General features: G+C 43.7%; 1 protein-coding gene and 1 pseudogene across 2 annotated transcripts in view; one reads left to right on the top strand and one right to left on the bottom strand.

Annotated features, from left to right (window-relative positions):
• Window positions 1–20701, top strand: part of LOC146566719 (partitioning defective 3 homolog) — a 357883-nt gene that overhangs the window by 264919 nt on the left and 72263 nt on the right. For both annotated transcript variants that reach the window (XM_085286313.1, XM_085286312.1), the window contains exons 20-21: window positions 1094–1222; window positions 11751–12056. In XM_085286313.1, coding sequence (XP_085142439.1) covers window positions 1094–1222; window positions 11751–12056 — 435 coding nt within the window. The remainder of the gene's footprint in view (window positions 1–1093; window positions 1223–11750; window positions 12057–20701) is intronic.
• Window positions 1997–3446, bottom strand: LOC146566720 (general transcription factor II-I repeat domain-containing protein 2-like; annotated as a pseudogene).

The following is a 20701-nucleotide window of genomic DNA, read 5'->3' as shown; positions in this document are numbered from 1 at the left end:
AAAACTGGCCAAATCACCAGCACAGCAACATGATGTCATGCCAGAGCAGACAGTGTGCCATGCATAGAGCTGCTGTGTGGTGTACAGATGTGCACTCCCTTGGTACCTTTCATCCTTCCATTGTGTACATGTTTTTCACTTCCTCCACGGCTTGCTGCACCACGGAGCAGGATATGACATCGTGCTCCCATAAAAACTGCATTTGCTGTTCCAGTCTCATCGTGAAGTTGCTCTTTTATCGTGTAATCCTGCGCAGTGATGAAGTCAGACGATGGAATCAGATATCAAAGCCATTTGAGACTGTGTGGTCCTGTAGATGTCCCCGTACTCCCCCGTCAGCTGTAAGCCTGCGATCTGTATCCTCTCCTCATCATTTTCTCACGCTCTGTCTTCAGACACTCTCCACTCATTTGACTTGCCAAGTGCATAGCATATCTGACGAGAATCATGCTCTCAGCTTGTCCCTCACCTTGCCTCATATATGTCCAGACCAGTGTCTCACTCCTGTCATTAAATTGTAAAAGTTTGCATTGGCCAGAGTGTTAGAGATATCAGCCAGCTTTCCAGTTGTCCTGGTTGCACAGCTTTCAAACATCTAAACCACAGGTGTCAAACAGAAGGCTCTAAATATGTAGTTGAAGTTCTTTACACTGAGTGAAAGGGGAGCTTTCACTGGTCTGGCACACTTTTGATCACAGTGGGCCATATGTGTAATGTAATCAACTACAGAGGAAGAAAGTGGAAGCAGAGTTACTTTTTATACCATAGCTGAATCTTTTCTGCTGTGTTGTGTGGACAGTTGGTAGGGTGGGAATTGGTAAATGGTAAATGGCCTGCATTTGTATAGCGCTTTTCTAGTCCATAGGACCCCAAAGCGCTTTACACTACATTCAGTCATCCACCCATTCACACACACATTCACACACTGGCGATAGCTTGCTATCGCCAGTGTGTCGTCTTATCATTTGATATGTCTTGATGCACTCTGATTACATTCACATTATTCTTATTCTTCCAATAATGGATGGCTTCCCAAGGACGCTCCCTTTGAGCTGCTTCCCAAATATAAATCCAAACCTTTTCTCTTTTCCAGGTTTGGAAAGAACCGGAAGGACGAGCGGCTGGACGACAAGATGGAGAGGAGGAGCTCCACTAAATCCAAAGCAGAGGACATGCAGGCATCAGAAGAGGAGACCCAGCAGATGAGACTGGAACAAGAGAGGTGAGTACTCAAAGAGAGCTTCAGCACTGTAATGATTTCAGTCTAAACTGAACAAAGTGGGGAAGAAACACCCCCCCCCCCCCCCCCCCCCCTCCCCACTGTGATTACTGGAAAATTAGCAAACTACCTAATTAACAAAATGGCAGAGGCACAGTTGGGAAATTCTGGGAAAGCACTCTGATGTCAATTTGTGAAATGCCCTCCTTTCTTTTATATCAGTACATTAAATAGATCATTTATAGATTGTTGTTGCCTGTGCCATTCGGAGGCGCTGACCTCCTAATGGTGCTCTTAGGCCCCTGTGGATTTAGCATGATTGAATAGTGCTCATTGTAATAGCGAAATCGATGTAGCGCACCATTTGTCTTCCCCTGCAGCACGCCCAGGTTGTTAATCGCTCAAGAATACACTGTTCCTTTTCATCCTCCTCTTTTGGCCCTCTGTCCTCTTGTCCTCTGGCACCGTGGACGCCGGGATGTCCAAACGAACCGAGGCGAGGCGTCGGTTTTGCTTGCGTGCGCCTCATCCCTCACAGACAAGCCCCGTTTCATTCTCTTCTGGGGCTAGACCAGGGGTGGGCAAACTTTTTGATTCGTGGGCCACATTGAGTTCTAACATTTGACAAAGGGGCTGGAACCGGAGCAGATAGATGGCATGCTTTGAAAACATCACCTCATTGGGGGAAAAATACACATCTTGGGATATGGAGAAAACATGTGCTTTAATTTCCAATGAAAATGAAGAAAAGCATTACAATAAAATCTCTGACTTCGAAATGAGTCTTTAAAGACTGAAAATCAAATAAATGAACATTTTATTTTAAAGCACTGAAAGTTCTGTTATCCTTCAGGATATCACATCACTCTCCTCCTGACTCTTTTTTTTTTTTTTCCCCCAAAAACGGTAGGAGATGCAGATGTACTTGTCCTGTTCCTTTTATTCAATTTGTTTACCCGGTGCCAAAAGTCAACAACGACCAGTGCAAGAACAAAACAGTTGCAGCAAGTCAGTCTGTGAAGCGTTATATTTGATCTGCGCTCACTGTTCATTTTAACAACGTGCGTATCACGGAGACACACACATTTTAATGGGAGCAGTGTTGTTGGTCTCCTTTTTTAGCCAGCGCATCAAAGTCTGGAGTTAGTTTTGTTGTGGCGATTCTCAGGATGGATCTGAGGTGTAGGTCTGTTAACTTGGATCTGTGGCTGGCTTTGTTGATGTTCATGACGCTGAATGTAAAGCCAACATCATCTGCGCTTTTCGCCTTAGATTTGGAAACGCGGCATCATTGAGTGAAGCATAGAAGTCATTTAGTTTCAGAGAGCTGAACTTCTCTTTTAAGGCAGGGTCGGACTGAAGGTCGATGAGTTCGAGCTGAAGCTCCTCTGGAGCTGTTTCGGGGTCTTGTAACAGAGGAAAGGCCAGTGACTTGTCAATTTTATCGAAATCCAAAAACCGACGGCAGAATTCTCCGTGCAGTGCATCCAGTGACTCACTGTATTTCTTTACTTTTGCTCCGGCCTCTTTCAGCGTGGCTAGTGTAGGAAAATGAGTGAATGACTTGTTCAAAATCTGCCTGGAGAATAAAGCCAGCTTGGATTTGAAGGCTTTCACGTTTGTGTGCATGTCATGCACAAACTGCTCCTTCCCCTGCAGTTTCACGTTGAGCTCATTCAAGTGTGAAAATACGTCCGTAGCAAACGCAAAGTCACACATCCAGCTCTTGTTGCTCAGCTCAGGAAATTCCTCAGTCTTCCCCTGCTGCTCCAAAAACCACGCCAATCTCCTCTTTGAGCTCCCACATTCGTTGAAACACTTTGCCCAAACTCAACCAGCGGACACGGGAGTGATAAAGCAGGTCCTGGTGATCCGCATCAGTTTCCTCCAGGAATGCAATGAACTGACGGTGCTGAAGTCCCCGTGCGCGTATGAAGTTGACAAGTTTCACCACAGGATTCACAACATGATTCAGCTGTAACACCGATTTACATAGAGATTCCTGGTGGAGGATGCAGTGGAGGAAAATGACATCCTGGTCAGGGTTTTCATCTTTCACTTTATTCTGGATTCTCCTCAGCAGGCCAACGTTTTTTCCCGTTAAATTCGGAGATCCATCTGTGGTGACGTTAACAAGCTTACTCCAGGGAAGCTTCATATTTTCGATGGCTGCAGACACCCGTTCAAACAAGTCCTCTCCCCGTGTTTGTCCTTTCAGAGACTCCATTGTCAAAAACTCCTCCGTTATTTCAAAGGTTTCGTTGATTCCTCGGATAAAAATAAGGAGCTGAGTAGTGTCTTTGACATCGTTGCTTTCATCCAGTGCTAAAGAATAAAAAGTGAATGACTTTTTGTTTAATATGCTGGTGATATCTTCATCTATTAGTTTGGCGAGTCACTGTCCACCGTGATAAACTGATTTTCTCAAATTTGTCTTTGGTCTCTGGGCACAAAATACCTGCTGTCTCTACCATACATTCTTTTAAAAACTCGCCCTCTGACAGTGGTTTGCTGGCCTTTGCTATTTTGAATGAAAGCATAAAACTGGCCTTGGTACTTGACTCTTGAATGGCAGTTTGACTTTGCTGAGCCTTCAAATTAGCTGCCAACTTCTCAGCAGCAGCTTCCCGTTCTTTTGTTGAGAGCTTGCTAGCATAATTAGCGTGCTTTGTGGCAAAGTGACGGCTAATATTATACTCTTTAAAAACCGCCACAGTTTCTTGGCATATCAAGCAAACAGCAGATGATCGATATTCAGTGAAAAAATATTTAGCTGTCCACTCCTTTTTGAACACTCGACATTCTCTGTCCACTTTCATTTTCTTGGGTCCGCTCATCTTCATAGAGGGGCGGTGGGTCACAGGGTAAAGTGCAAACGTGGAGTAATAGGCCTACGCTTCACCTCAAAAAAGGCAATATATCTAGAGTGCGCCATCTAGTGAGGAAACATCAGAATTGCAGGGGAAATAAAACATTAACAAGGTTAATTTATAAATTTTTTTTCAAGTTTGGCGGGCCGGATCAAAATGTTTAACGGGCCGCATGTGGCCCCCGGGCCGTAGTTTGCCCATGCCTGGGCTAGACAGTATTGGTGAAGAAAAAGACAGCTTGCTGCCTCCATTGTTCCCCGCCAGCCAAATGAACTCAATAATCAAACTGCCGTTGGTAATGGCAGCTAATTGAATAGAAACAATAGGACTTGATAGCGCTCGCTGTTGCAGCGAAGGAAGAGAAGGACGGATGGCTGTCGAAAACACAAACAACTGCAAGCACACACACATGCACACACACACAAACACATACAAATGTCACAAAGGGCCCTCTTCTCAGCTGAAAGGAACATCTGGAGGCCTTGCTCAAAAAGCTGTAATGCATTTCTTGCTGGTATTCACCTATAAGTTGCAACGAAGGTCCTCTCTCCATTGAGGGTATGACCCCCCTCTGGCTGGTGGCCCAACACATTTCCATCAGCGTGCCCTGGAGACTGGTGGCTCTGGTGGTCCATCCAGATCTTTCTTCTTTGAGCAGCTCCCAGAGAGCTGTCATGCTAAGCAGCAGAATCGACACAGACACAGTGGGCACGAGATATGTGGAGCACATGCACTCCCGCACCTCCATCCAAACGCGTCCACGTTATTTAAATCTCGTCTTTCACAGCTGACGTTCTTTCTCCGCCGCTTTGTCTCGCCGTACATCCTCATTCCCCATCTTGTTTGTGTCCGTTCTGCATGTGTGCGCTCCCAGCCCTGCTTCCTCTGCAGGAGAGCAGCCTAATTCTTTCCTTTTGTACCTGTTCCCAAATCCCATCACTCAGCCAGACCAGGATTGTCCCTCAGTTAATGGAAAGGGGATCCTGAGGGAAATTGTGGTGGGCAATAATAAACCAACCTGCCACGGAGCCAAGTCGATATTCAAAGCACCGGGGTTCAGCAGGGTGACGGCTCAGAAATCCATTACTTCTTGTATTTTCTGGTAGCGCTACTGTATTACACTCCTGAGGTGCTACATTTGATTGTCGTAGCTCTAACGTGTACAGCTCGTGCTGTGATTGATTGCTCTGCTGACACAGAGACCCGGCGTTCCAGAGGGCTTTTATGAAATTATGGATCAGAACTCACCGGGCTTCCCAAGCTGGCAATCGTCAACCGGCACAGCACGTCACCGCGACCCGGGATGGGCCGCGGCCAGACTCCCAGCTCAGCTGACATTCGCTGTCATTAATTGGAGCAGACAGTTGTGACAGGGGCTTTTAGTGATTCAAAATAGGAGTCATTGAAGAGGTGAAACAGATTAATTCATAAAGCCTGTCCCCTTTTTACCCTGCAATAAGGTAGCCATGGTCATATATTTAAAACTCTGACCTTGATGTGATTCATGCAGTGTATTCTTGGCCCGTGCTTCCTCGCTGATACAATCCATTTATTTTGCATAAAGCCGTTCTCCTCCATTGATATCTTGTCAGCCACTTATAGACTGAAAATGATGGAGAAGAGAGTACATAAAATTTAGACTCCATTACATCCACAGTGCGCCGGACCCACTTGATGAAGAGCAGGATTTGTTTTGCAAAAAAAAATCTGGCAGATTGGATACAGCTCGTGTGATTGGCTGCTTCATGTCCCATCATTATAACCTGTGGTCCGGCTGATATAAATCCATGTTCAGCTCAGCAGAGGCGGCCATTATTCTTTTTTGCTTTGTTTTTTTGAGCCACTGGACAGCGCCTAAGACAGCTCTATCTGATTGGCTCCTATGGAGAGGACCGTGAAAATACCCAGCACTCTGATTGGATCCCGGGCGTCTGTGGTTCTCATTCATGGAGACAGCTGTGGGGGAGCGAGGCGTGACAGAGAAAGAAGCATGGTTGTGGTGGTGCTGATGGAGCTTCTATCAGTCTCTGTGTTATCGCTGCACGTGTTCGCCCCGAAACTATGTTTCCTTGGCCAAAGTGTGGGAAGTGCACAAAGCCAACCTGACAATGGTCTTCCTTCATTTTTCTCTTGGACTCAACTCCATTGTCGTCTGTCTTTCTCTGCAGCTGCTGATTATGATGTCCATTCTCTCTTATCTGCTTGGCTCCGCATGGCTTCTAATCAGCAGCCAGCACTCCAGCGCCACTCTCCTTGTTCCCGCTCCCCACAACACAGCAGAAACTATCTCTCTTTTTTCTTTCCTCTTCTTTTTTTCTTTCCTGGACAATGACCTGCTTCCTGTTGTTTGTTGTTACACTTCCTGCTGAGTCTCACCAAACAAAAACCTGACCCGCGCTTCTGAAATAGTCAGCACAATTCACTTCTGACAGCAAACGGCAAATCCAAGTCTTTTATTTAACAAATGAAACGTCTTTTTATAATTTTGCTCAGCTTAAAGATACTTTGTCCCACTGAATGAAGATCCTAGACTTTAAAGTTCTTCTTTTCCTTCCCAGTGATCACAGTACCAGTGATATTGTTCCATTTTGTCGAACCACCTAATTATTTCAGTATCCTATTCGAGTCTCATTTGCATAGCGAGTTCAAAGGAAGCTCCAACCGGGTTGATTGGGATGGGTGATTACTTTTGTAATTATATTGATACCTACAGCAAGTTAATCCGATTATTAGCGCTGCGAATCAGGAACTCGAACAATTATCTCTGTGATTGCGCTACTATGTCGCGGGCCAAGTGTCAACAGAAAAGCTGCGCTATCAGAGCTTTGCGCTTCTGCGCAGGCAGCTGCGAGCAGAGTCACTTACCGCGCTTTGATTAGATTCAGATGTATGCTGCACTCCGTCTGCACTTTCAGAATAATAGAACACGTTTTTGATGAGGGAGTATTGAAAAAAAAATCTATTCAAGGCGGCTGGATGCGAAAGTAAGATGGCAAATACATTCTGTTTCATCCGCCGTGGTAACAATGCATATTGAAGAGGCATGGTTTCGAAACTTCCAAGCGTGCTGACTTCAAAATGAATGTAGGAGAGTAAAGACGCCCCCCACCACCAGCACCGCCGCCGCCGCCTCTTCCCATCTCCTCCTTGTGTCCTTTGGGGTAGATTAAAGATTGACAAACATATGGAGAAGGAGTCTTCTCGCTTTGTTGGTCCAAACAACAGCAAGTGCAGGATTAACAATGAGATTCACTCAGCTCGGAAGAGAAAGGACTCGAGCTGACATGTTGCCACCAGTTCACACCAGGACTCTCCTCCAGCGACACGAAGAGTTCAAGTAATTGCTTCACGCGGCCCTCTTTTCTCGCTGTTCAGCTAATAGTAACGGCGTCATTACAAATCCAGCTTTAGTTGGCGCGAGCATGCGGTTTGACAAGGAGAATAACAGAGAGAAAGCTGAAATGTTAAAGGGAGAGCGGCGTCATCTGGCTGACACATAATTTTGCTGAAGACACGGTCAGTCAGTGGATTAGGGGCTGAACTTTAACTGCCCTGAAAGCCTCCCCGCATTAGACTGTCTAGACTGTCTGTTCACCAGCAGGAAATGCCTTTCCACTCCACCGTTATGAAGTAAGCAGGCATCGCATTTAATTTAAGAGGTACAAAAATACAGAGGCACTCCTGGGATGGGCAAATTGTCGCTTCTTCTTTAGTTTCAACAGTATGCTTGGAATAAAAATCCAGCCGGAGAAGTAGAGCTTGAATCGTGTCCTTGGCGTGCCAACTATAAAAATGTAGTATGTGGAAAGAGGAGACGAGAGGAGATGGCCTGGTAATTGGGGCTGTAATAATGTGATAGTAATAATGTGTTTAGTGTGGGCAGCACTTTCCTCAGTGTTAACATGCCGGGCCATTAATTGGCTAATGGAGTATATACGGTGCAGTGCAGGGGTGGCCTCTGAGGAGAAGGCAGGGGGAATGAGAGGACCTGGAAGTGGAGCAGCAGTCACAGGTTGCCCACAAAGAATGCAGTTAGCAGGTGTGTGAGGTTTCGGGGCTAATGAGCATATTAGAGAGCAGAAAAACGGCTTCTAAATTCCAACACAGTTTCCTGTGGTTGTGGTTATATCAAGACTTGTTCAGCTTTCGACTTGCACCACGATGGCTCCCTGATCTTTATGTGACCTTTATGTGACCTTTATTGCAGTTATTTTTTGAATTGCTCAGCTATACTCTGAGCAAATAGTCTCTATGTCATGAGTTACAAAAAGCCAGCTTTTGTACTTCTGCAGTCGGCAGACGTTTACCGCAACTAAGCGTAGATTAGCGCAATTTCATGAACACAGCAGCTCAGAGTTGTTCACACTTGTTCAGGTTTGACACCAACAATAGATGGAAGCAATCTGAGAAACACAGGAGAGAAGAGAACAATCTAGAAGAGTATTTATAGATGCCATTTGAGCAGCTGCAGTATTGTACACCACGTTCTTGTACATGGAATGATAATTCACGAGAAGAGTTTACAGATAACAACTACAGCACAGGAGTTGTGTTCTTCGTTCTTGTTTCTACTCCATATTTTGGAGTTTTTGTAGAAATGAAACTTTTTCACGTACTGTGTGACGAATGCTCATTTTTATACTAATGGGTCGAATTATTTGAGACTTGTTCGGTTTTGAGTACCAATGGAAGTCCTCTGATGCGTCTGTGATGGTTTTGCCTGGAAAGTTAAAGGTTTTTGCGACTGTAGATTGAGAATTGTGTTTTCAGCCATTTTGCATGAAATATAAATAAACACAGGTGTTCCTCATTGCAGGAGGTTCTGTTTTGTTTAGTACAGAGCCTCAATTAGTGTGATTAGTAACAGCTGTGTATTTCTAATATATCATGTCAAAATGGCTCCGCTGTAATAGCGTTGGGGAAAATATTGTATTTTGCATGGTGATATTTTATCGATACACGGATATCGATAAAATATCACCATGCATCTATTGATACAGACGCAATATATGGATACTTTACTAAATACATTAAAATAATAATATCCGGGAATGTTACAAACAAAAGGGCTCATCTCATCCACCACCACCCGAGAAAATGTTCGCTGACAAACATCCAAATCAGAAAATCCTAAAAGAGGACATGCTCTTCCACACATACACACATGCATACATACATCCCAACATATATACAAGCACCGGCTGTCAGCTGATTGTTTTTAGTGATATTCCTATAGAACTGGAAATGTGCTTGACAATCTCATTTTGTAGCAAAAAAATAAAACTGAAGTGAGATAATTTTCTTTTATTAGATCAAACACATACTGACAAAGTTTAATCTCGAGGACATAATTTGCTGTTGGGGAAAAAAGCAATAAATCACAATATATGTTAGCACAATACTCAGCATATCACAAAATGTCGCTGTAATGTCACATCGTGGGTGAAGTATTGTGATAATATTATGTTGTGGGATGTCTCTATGGTAAAAGAGGTTTGCGTAAGACATTTCACTCGAAGCTTCAAATTTCAAACACACGCATGCGCGCGCACACACACACACACACACACACACACACGCCTGTCAGTGTCTCGTTCCGGTTCATTCTCCTGGTTTTGCATATATTTCCCAACATTTTTTGATGTTATTCCATCAAGTAGTTGTTGAAGTATTTGAGTGTTTTTGCAGTGCTGGATGACACTGCAGCAGCAGAAACTGGAGACACATCAGTGTGTTTAAAGTTCATAATTCAAAATGTATATTAACGCACATTTTACATCTGCTACATTTCCAGTAGTCACGTTTCAAATCTCAGCTTGGCACAGAGAAAAGCCGCTGCCACCTGGCCACAGATGAAAACTCAACACCGCGTCACAACCCAGCCTTTTTCTGTCTGACATCCAAAAGATAAGTCTTGCTTTGACAGCAGAGCAACAGGTTTGGATTGCTGATATGTTTTCTCCTAAAACACGCAAACAAATCTTTTCTACAACCAGACGAGCCGTGGCTTTGCTCATGAAAAATTAAGCATTAGATATGCTGAAATGAAAGCCTTTTTTTTTTTTGAACACATTTTTATTACATAAAAGCAACAAAGTTACAACACAGAATGCAGATGTAATAAAGCCAGTGGCGGAAGCAGCATGACTCATAATTTTGCAGTTTTTTGCTTGTTAAGATCGTCTTATTGAAATGCACCTATTAGCCTTATCCATGCCGGACTCCTGAGGCCTGGAGGAGAAGTCTCTCTCTTTTAGCTTGATGTCGCCAGTCTAGCCCCGGCCATTATCTCATCCCAAATGTCAATATTGCCGTTTTCATGAATCTGATTAGTCCATAAAATGCCAGAGGGTCTTGAGATCCCAGTGGACTTCCGTGAACCTGTGGTAACATCATTGTCTGGTCCTTCCTGGCAGAGATCTGACATCACTTTAGCCAGATGGCAGGTGAAAAGGCTTCTGGGATTTAGTGTCTTTTTTTTCTTTTCCCCCCTTGTTGGACTTTCTGACAACTACACACAGCTAAGCCGATCATTTCCATTGTTTACCTCGTACAGAGCCATGCAAAAATACACCAAACTAGCTTCGGGGCTTTATAGATGACTGCACATCATGCAACATTGCATCAGGACTCCATCAAAATCTCATTCTGCAGATAATGCTGAGAAAATGGGATTTTGGACAGCTAAAAATAAACAAGGCGGTCTACGGGTTGGAAGAGGGAATTGGGTTAATTCAGCACTGAAAAATGGTGATTGTTTGAAATGTGATTACTGTTATTAAAATACACACACATGAGATGGAGACTTCTGTGGGGGGTGTGGGGGTTCTAGTTCCTTTCAAAACCTGCCAATCATCTGCGAGGAGCCGCAGTTGGGGATCAGAGGTCGGTTATGACCTGAGGTAAGAGGGAGATGTAGCACGGGTGGGAGGTAGCGTGCTTGTGTCCGTGCGTGTGTGGATGAGTGAGTTACCCTGCAGCACATACAACATCTGGAACCAGTGAGCAGTGCAGAGACTGCTGCCAGGGTCACCACAGTGGGAGGTGCCCCCCCTCCTTCCTCCTCCTCCTGCTGTCCTCACCCCTTTTCCTCTCTTCGCCTCACTGTACATCCCTCTTCTCCCACAAAGCAAGCTCTCCTCCCTCCCGTGCAGCACCCTGACTGAGCCTTGTTAGTTGCAGACAGACGGGCATTCACATGGAACCCCTCTCTGACACAGGAAAGCCCCGTGAAAGGGGCTGCTCTGTGGAAGTGATCCTGCGGAGAGCAGCCGCATGGAGGGGAAGGAAGGGGCAGGAAGGACGTAGATGAGGCCTAACTGTTTCCCTCCTACCTTATTTTGTTAGAGGGCCGAGAGAAGAAAGCCACGTTAGAGGTTTACCTCTGAGAATCTCCTCCTTATATATGATCAATATGTGAAAGTTTGCTGTAAGCTGCGTTGCTTTATCTCATTACTTCCTTATTATATATGTATGATACATTTCAGCTTCAGAAGCAGAATTAATTATTATTTGCATATCTCGAAATAACCTTTTTAGATAACTCAAAACTACTAAATCCTTAAAATATTATACCATTAATCTGGCTTTTTTTTGTTGTGTTTGTGCACACTAATTCAGAACTCCTGCCTGACATTTCCCCTTCATTGTGTTCCTGACAGAATACAGGCCAAGACGCGGGAACTCCGTGAGAAGCAGGCAAAAGAGAGAGAGTACGCAGAGATCCAAGATGTCGTCAGCCGCACCTTCAGCTCAGACGAGGACCACACTTACGCCGGCATTGGATCGCTGTGCTCATCAATAGACAGCAGCACCATAGATCCCTACAGCCACCCCTACCATCTCCCCCAGAGTCCTCTGAACCCGCATCCTCCTTCCCTGAACCTTCAAGACAACGGTCCTCCCCTGGAGGCGCTGTACGCCCAGGTCAACAAGCCTCGCAATGGACGCCCCGCAGCTCCAGACAGGTAAAGGATGCCCCAAAAAGCAGTGCTTTTTTAAACTCTATACCTTTCTTGTTCATTCAAACGACACTAACTAGCATTGCGCCTTTGCATCAGTGTAGTTGCTTTACACCTCATCTATAATTTATACACAGTAATGTGATTGTATTTGTTCGCTTCTACTTGTCGTGGGTGACTCGTACTTTGCAGAAAAACAATGGATTTCACACGAGGTTTCACTGCACGCTCCGTCCCACAAGACATTCCTCCCGTGCAAGCACCTAGGTGAAAGAATAACAGCAGATTATCAGTAATTCTCCATGTGTTACAATTCCACATCAAGCAGTTGCACTTTTTTTTCTTTCCATTACTCTTGGATCACAGGTAATACTCCATGACTTCTCACATCCCTTTCCAGACAGGCACATTATACCGGCTTTCTAGACAAAGGAGGGAAGTCTGCTTTAATATAAATATTTGATGTGAAGACAATGCCATGTTTGATATTACTCTTTTAATAGGTGCCAAAAATCCAGTGTGAAGCCAGTGTTGCCCTCCCATCGTGTGTGTGTGTTTTAATTTGTTGCTGTGATTCAAAAGTAGAGTGCTTTTCTTTCTTTCTTTTCTGTTTATTTTTTAAATTTAAAGAAGAGAAGGCCTTGTGGGACAAAGCACGCAGTAAACCCCCCTGTGAAATTCATTGTAAATAAAAGTGGTTAAATATAGTTTGCCAGCTCAAAAAAATGCTCGTTTTTCAGCTCAGTTGTACTGTGTTTTTAGCAATCGAGAATTCTCACTAGTCAGTGTGGTCACATTAGGAGCCTGCTATTCTCATGGTCTCCCATAACCTTAGGGCGCTGGATAATTCCCACATCCTGTGATTGACAGCTGTCACTTGGGGGCACGTGACCTTTCACTTCTAGGCACGTATGTGTTAACAGGGGACGTATGTGTTAACTGGGGATCCAACGTAATCACAAATCACTATGGCATATCATGGAAATGTAACTAGACGTAGCCTTAACACATCCTGCAACTACTGTGAGTATGTTACATTCCTCCTGTGTGTTTCAGGCTACTTTTGCACTGCGTTTTTTTGAATGGATCAATGGGATCAATTATTAGAGAGAATTGTCGTAGCTCACAAGTGGATAGTTTCAGAATAGATGTGAAGGAATGTACACAGAAGTAAAAAAAACTGCAACAAAGGGTGGCATCTCGGGAGGGGAAAAAACCCAGAAATCCCAGCATTTTATTTGATCCTCTGGTGGCTAGCACTGCATATAAAACACTGGGACACGACCACAAGGTAGTTAACAAGAAAGCACAAAGCACAAGCATCGTTGCTCGCCTAGGTTACGTCATAGGCTCAACCAAGAGTTGCAGCTAAATCAGCTTTTAGTGTTGGAGGAGGCTGAACCAACTCCCTGTGTGTGTCTATGTGTTTAAGGAGGAAGATCCTCTGTCAGTAGAGATGATGAAGTTGTCTGTTTCCTGTGATCGCTGAATTAATCCATTTACCAAAACATCCATAGGTATGGATAAAAGCCACTGATTCATATTTTTAAAGTCAAGGTCATGTCTGCACGTTTCTACAGGTAGTGTTTTTGTAGTCATAGCAACTGCAAACTTCTTATGGAGGAACTGATGGTGAATAAAGAATGTTTGATTGGTTTTCAGCAGCTGTGTGTAGTCAGATCACAACATGCTGGTCAGTGATGCACTCCAGACGCTCTGTGCAGGGATACAGTGTGAAAGCCTTAGTGTGAGAGAACCATGTGAACGACTTAACTGCCAGAAAAGGACATTTAACCATCAATCTGCTTATTGATCATCTCGGAGAAAGCAACAGTTTCCCTGTATGATGGGTCTGATTGTCAACTCTTCTGTCTTTTCTTCTTCCTTTCTCTTGTTATAGCTGTGTTTCGGACACATCTTTACATGTTTCTCTCAGCATCTAATGCCTACATAGTGGTGCATGTTAATCATAAATCCAAGCTTACAGTAAGTTTGGGGTCTGAGCCTTGAGTACTGATAGCACAGTATGGATTTTCTTCTATGTAGGGATGGGATTAGGCGTCGCAAATGTTGTGAATTGATTGGAAATGTGCACTCCATGTTCAACAGCGCGTTTGTGTTTTGCACCTCTTGCTGCTTTGCATATCTTGTGTATTCCAGCCAAAGCTTGAATGCATGTAATATTTGCCTTTCTGCCTTTGAGAATAATAATATTCTCTGGTTCTTATTTCGCTCAGAGGCTTTCTATTTGCAATTTGAAAGAAAAAAAAGAGCTAGCAACACATCTGCATTTCAAGACTCCTGTCACTTGTCTATCATAACAAACATAAACAGTAATTTGCATTTCTAAATTAAACTTAATGGAACTTTCATTGTCAAGAATAGGGCGCAGACACAACAGAATTTACAATCATTTCTGACTAATCCATGTATCGAGGCAGCGAGATTGGAGTGAGAACTTTTGATTTACCTTGCAGTTATATGACTTACACTTTCTTTCTTCACTTTTTAATCCTGACACTTGCTTCTTATTTTGGAGCATCGGCAGCGATGACATGAAGTTCGTGTATGAGGTGAAGAAAAAAAAAGGAAAGAAAAGTTGAATATTGTTCATTGAGCTCGGCTCATTCGCGGATGTCAGTTTTCAGTATGAAAGAGAAGAATGAGCAGCATTTAACCCTGACCTGGATACTGTTACTTCCTTCTGAGGAGGCCCAGGAGAAACACTGTGATCAAAGCGACAGATTAAGGATCCTGTTTTACTCGGTTGTTTGAGTGATACTCTGACAGAGTTGAGGTCTGCGGTTAGAACTGCTATATAAAAAAACGTGTCATTGCCTTTTAACCTGATCAATTTCTACCACATGACCCTGTGCACTTCATAACAAAAAGCATCTGTAGTGTGCAACAGTATACACTGTCTAAAAAGTAAACACATTTATTGCATGTCATGCCAAAAATGCATGTTGCATAAGAACATTTTAAAACAAGCAGTTTATTTGTGACCAGTAAATAATATTATATGTGATTAATACGATGTCAGAACTCCTGATTTTCATGTGATCACTAGAAGCAAGGCACGGTTGCATAAATCTTGTCAGGAACCAAGAAAAGAGAATTAGGTTAATATTAGCTAAGACCATATGTGCCAATCAAAATAAAGCCTACAAAACAAAACATATTAAATACTCAACAGAGACAGAGAACTTGTATATGAACCTGCCTTAGCCGATTAGTTTTCTTTCTTCCTTCACTCATTTGCGTAGCTTTGAAACAATCCTCATGCGTCCAGCAGTCGAAGTTCCCACTTGTCTGTTTAACATCATCTCAGAACTTTCGTTAATCAAATTCAGTTCCATTCAGTTTTATTCATATAGCACACAATCAAAACAACAGGCCTCAAGGCTCTTGCAATGTAAAGACCCTACAGTAATACAGAGAAAACCCCAACAATCTGAGAGCACATGCCCAAGAGCAAGCACTCGGTGACAAAGGGAATGAAGAACTCCCTATTAACAGGAAGAAACCTTCAGCATAACCAGGTTCAGGGAGGGGTGGCTATCCACTGCAATCTGTTGGAGGTGAGCGGAGGGAGACGAGAAAAAGTGGTGTATAAATACACAAAGATTCAAAAGAGGTGAATGGAGAAGAAACACTCATTACAGCAAAATACGTTTAATTAGATGGAAAATCTTTCTTTAGCTTCAGTAAACTAAGCAGAGCTGCTTAGTGGCCCTTTGGTTTGGTTTTGGGCGGTGGTCCTTTTCAGAGGAGGTGGGGTCCAGCTGCTTGCAGATCAGATCCTGTTTTCTGTAGATTTTGGTTTTGCATCTGTGACTCACTTTTACTTCTTGTTTTTACATACAAGTGCTTTCATTTAATGCCTTAATTCACCCGTGACTCTGGGCAGCTAACAAAGCTGCATACTTGTTTATCTACTACAGTTCATAAGACGAGGCCACAGCTGGAAAAATAGCCTGGGTATGCTCCCCTCTCTCTAATAGACCTTTGGTAATGGAGCTCTAATAGGAAGGTCACTGTGACTGTAAAGCTGGAATGAGTCAGACCTGAGCCTATAAAACCCTTAGAGATACGAGGACCCCTGGTCGGTGTGGGCGTCCAGAGATCCCGCCCGTGCTGTCGTATCAAGTTTTACTGTTCCTCCGTGAGATCACCGTACAACAAGAGCTCATTTGACAATTTATTACTTACCTCCATGTTATTAGAACTGGCAGCTCCAGTGCTGTTTTGACAATGCTGTCAGACTCAGTAAAACTGAAGGGCACCAATAGACAGCTGGGATTTAATTATGTTCAGTTTTGTTAACGCCTTATATAAAGTAAAGGTAAATATCATTTGTCACACTGCACACAGAGTAAATTGCACTTGCTCTGTTACGGAGCTTACATGAGAGTGAGGCAGACGTAAACACCCGAACAGCGTTTCCTTTTAAGTTTGTTTCGTTTCACCTTATTAAAAAAAAAAAAAGGTAAGACCTAGCAAAATGGAGTGACCTCATTTCTTGACAGGCGGTTGACAAGTCAACCCTTCCATCTGCCAAGGGACCGGGTGGTTTGGGTGACTGGGACTGGATGCCGCGTTTCAGAACGACAACCTGACAGGTGCCAGGCTCCACGGGGTTTTTGGGAAGCGGGCGTCAAACAAAGCATCACCTTTGAGAGTGCAATTTGATTGACTGCTGCTCCGATTACCCAGTTGACTTTCTAAAGCCTCTTAGAGCACGGGCAAGACAGAGTCAGGGAGACACAGAAGAAGAGGTGGTGGTGGTGGCGGTGGCGGTGGCAGCGACGGCGGGTGGAGAAACGATACGGAGCTCACGGCGCTCAGCTGTGCAAAGCCCTTGAAGTCCTCTGCAACTCAGCAGCTCTGCAGAGTTTGGCAAGCAAGCAGCGAAGAGAGGAAAACAACCCAAAGAAACACTCAGCGCCGTGTTTTTCTCCTCGCTCTCGCCGCACTGAAACTCAGTCAAATCCTCCACTTTGCATGGTCGTGAAATTGAATTATGAGGCTGCTAATGCATTTTCTGCTGCTGATAAAAAGGTCAGGCTTTTCATCTCAAAGGAACATTTTCTGAGCATCCCCCCATCATCGCCTCGTGATTCTGCCCAAAGATGTTGACTTTTAAGGTGGGAAACGTTGAGACCCCCCCCCCCCCCCCGCCAAGTTGGTTCATAACCACAGGGCAGTGGAGCTGTTATCCTCCCAATCGTTCCTTATTACCCCTGTCATTGTCTTCAGATGAGGAACCACAACAGTCACATTCCAACACAGATGCACAATCTTCAGTTGTGTTACGTGCTGTAATGTCTGAATGGACCGCTGGATGACTCTATTACAGTAATGCAGATGAAGAGTAAGTTCTCATTGAACGGCAAAGCCCCCCCACCCCACAATGATCGCTGAATCAGTCTGAAGTAATCACTTTTTTATTGTTTGCTCTCTTATTTTGGCGACTGTAATTAACTCTACAATCTGCAATCAGTCTCTGTGATTTTTATAGTCTATATTTTCATTTGGACGCAATCAAAGCGAGATTAACAACACTTTCTGACTGCAACATCTGTAGCTTTGATTAAATCCTACTTCTCAATAATTCATTGGTAAACAAATGAATCTTTTACGACCCTTGTAACAGCGTTAAGGCTTTAATAACGGCTCGTGAGCCGCTAATAACATTTTCTTCATGTCCCCGAGGGAGTCGGATTGATATGTCTAGCATCAAGGAACAGTTTTGCTTTAATGAGACACATACATTAGCTGTAACGAATTACGCTTTACTGACTTGCTGTTAAAGCAGTTAGTCACATAACTGTGTTTGGTTTCTTTTTGTCAGTCCAGTTTGAGTCCCAGAGCCTTGGAAGCATTTAGTCTCTGAGAAAAAATCCTTGTGAGTTTTCCATTCTTTTCCCTGAGTGTCTGTGTGTAGCTTTGATATTAGTTCCTCAGTAATTGTAAGGCGTATTCCCTGTTCCTTAATCTGGAATGTTAGGTATTGTTAAGAGCACTGAGGATGAAATGGATGAGTCCTCGGGTGAATCCTCAAGGCGCTCAGCTAGCTGTACCCACAGGACAATCTGTGCACACAGCTTTTTAGACGTTTCAGTCCCTGTATGGCTTTGGAAAAGCCCCACGTAATATCTGTAGATAGGTTACAAATGAGGGGACAGCTCCAACACAAAGACACACATTTGCGCACAGACTTTTGCCCTTTTCTCCCAGCCCGCTCTGTGCAGCGGCGATAGTGCAGGAGGCCTAATGCACCAAATGCACATCAGCCTTATCGCAGGGGTTTCCACACAGATAGCAATGAGTATCTCCCAGGCAAGGCAAGTGAATTATTTTCCTGGTCTGCTTTCATTCTTTTTTTTTTCTTCTTCTTCTTTTTTTTCTCTCTTTTGTTTTTAACCTACCACTTTGGAAAGGGCCCTGTGGGATGGATGTGATGAGATGGAGCGCACAGAAAGGCAATTTATCCTCCGTTTGTACCATTACATTCATTTAAGAAAGCAAACAGCCTGAAAGCATATCGAGAGAGAGAGAAAGAAGGAAGACGCGAGCGTGAGAGAGATATAGACCCACCTCACTTCAGCTCTACATCAAGTGGATCAAACTGATTAAGGTTGCGCATGCAGTGTTTTATCAACGTCCTTTGAAGCCTGGAAGACATGCGTACAGTACCTAATGAATTTTCACAAGAAGATGAAAGGAAAAGAGGGGAGTGTGAGGCATACAGGGCAGACATACCCCAGCAGAGAATATGGAAAGGAAAGACTTAGGGGGGGCTTGTATATGGCCGGAGGATGCTGAAGCCTTGTTTGTTGATCAGTTCTAGAGGACCTTCCATTTCTGGCAATCACCAGCTCTAAATAGAGATTTAATCCACTGCTCCAAACTCCCTTGAAGACATCTAATTCCCGACACTGCAACCGACTGTACGGCACAGAGGAGATATTCACAAACTAACAAACTAGACGGGCATTTGTCAGGCCTGGCAAGTTTCCCTCTACAGTTTGGTATGAAGGTGATGATTTGTTTTGAAAATGTCACAGCGACTAATTGGGAGAAAGCTCTGAGAGAACACGCTGTTAGCAAACGTGGAATATATTTCTCCTGGAATTCAATCACTTAGAAATCCATGTTGATTAAATAACACACGTCGCTGTGTGTGCCTGTTATGGAGATCTCCGTGAGAAATTCTGCTTTTCATGTGATAGATAACACAATTTTGCAAACTGATTGTGGGTCCTCTCCACTAACATGCACTCCAGAGCACTCCAGAAATAGATCAGGTGAGGAATGTGACGGAGAGGCAAGTGACTGCCGAGCGGGTTTGCACTGTGGACCGTGTCAGCAAGCAGGTGGCTCCCATGCCTCTTCATCCTCCTTCAGCCTTATTTCGATCTCTGCCTGTCACTACAAGAATAGCATTCAAATAGATGCACACAGAAGTGACCCCAGTGTCAGCCACGGCAAGACATTGAAGTTGTTCCAGGTTGCTTAAGGCTTGAACTCTTACTGTAAATATAACTCGTGAAAGAAAGGGAAGCAAAACTGCCAGGTTGTGGAAACGAGTAGTTAATAGCTTTCTTTTACTGCTGTGTATTCATCAAAATCCATTCGAATAACAGCTGCAACTTAAATACTGACTAATAAGTGTGGTGTGTATTGTTAACATGTTGGTAATCTACAAGATTAAATCCATAGTACCAACACTGTGTCCTCTGTAAAATCTTTATATCAAAGCTTACCTTTACCTTGTCGTCTCTTTGTAATGTGTGACATTATAAAGAGACCACTACATGAACATGAGAAAAAACATACGTTTAGTTGTCTCCTACATCAAAAGCCAGACTGTGACCTACATGCTGTTTTCCAAGTGATTCCGGTGTTGCAGCTGTGCCAAGAAGTCAGTCCGTTCTAATCAAAAGCCGGTCAGTGTGTACAGGGGCACGTAATTAAATTTACCTTACCACATCTGAGCCAGTGAGCAAGTGCTCTCAGCACAGAGCAGCATAAGTTCCCTCTATTTTAAGAGCAGTATCCATATTCCTTTATCATACTACGGCATTGTCATTCCAATCCCCGTGCCTTGAACAAGCTTCCAGTGGCAAATCGGATCTCAGCAAAACCCTTTGTAATTACAGGGAGCTGAATGGGTGAGTACGTCCCAAATCCACAAGACCAGCCAGCGACACATTCCATCTGTCTTAAGCCTTCTTCCAATATTTGAGATTGACTCATGAGGAGGTACTGAAATAGTGCGCAGGACCATTCTTCTTCTTCTTTTTAATGTCTGTATGAACATTCGGTTAAGTTCTGCGAAAGTTTTGGACAGAATTTGTGATCACAGTGTGGGCCTTCACATTCAGTCTTTATAACTAATTGTGAATGGTGCATCATTTTAATTAAGAGTGTTTGTGTGTTTAAGTAATAATATGAAAATGTTGGACAGACAACTTAAGTGTAGTTTTATTTACTTATGAAATCAATTATTTGCTTTGTTTTGATAACACTTGTTGGGTAGCTTACACCATCTTTTCTAACGTAGGTATCAGGTTTTCGTATGTGTTAGCAGAGTGTATATCCTGTGGTTATCGAGTGAACATGGGACTCATTTCCTGACTGTTACT

The sequence above is a fragment of the Mchenga conophoros genome, linkage group LG9, assembly GCF_057382185.1.
Source record: "Mchenga conophoros isolate Kocher_MC1m ecotype Shallow Benthic linkage group LG9, M_conophoros_male_GT1.1, whole genome shotgun sequence".
In the NCBI taxonomy this organism is placed as follows: domain Eukaryota; kingdom Metazoa; phylum Chordata; class Actinopteri; order Cichliformes; family Cichlidae; genus Mchenga; species Mchenga conophoros.
The sequence above is the reverse complement of the archived record's forward strand: the minus strand, read 5'-3'. Positions and strand labels throughout refer to the sequence as shown.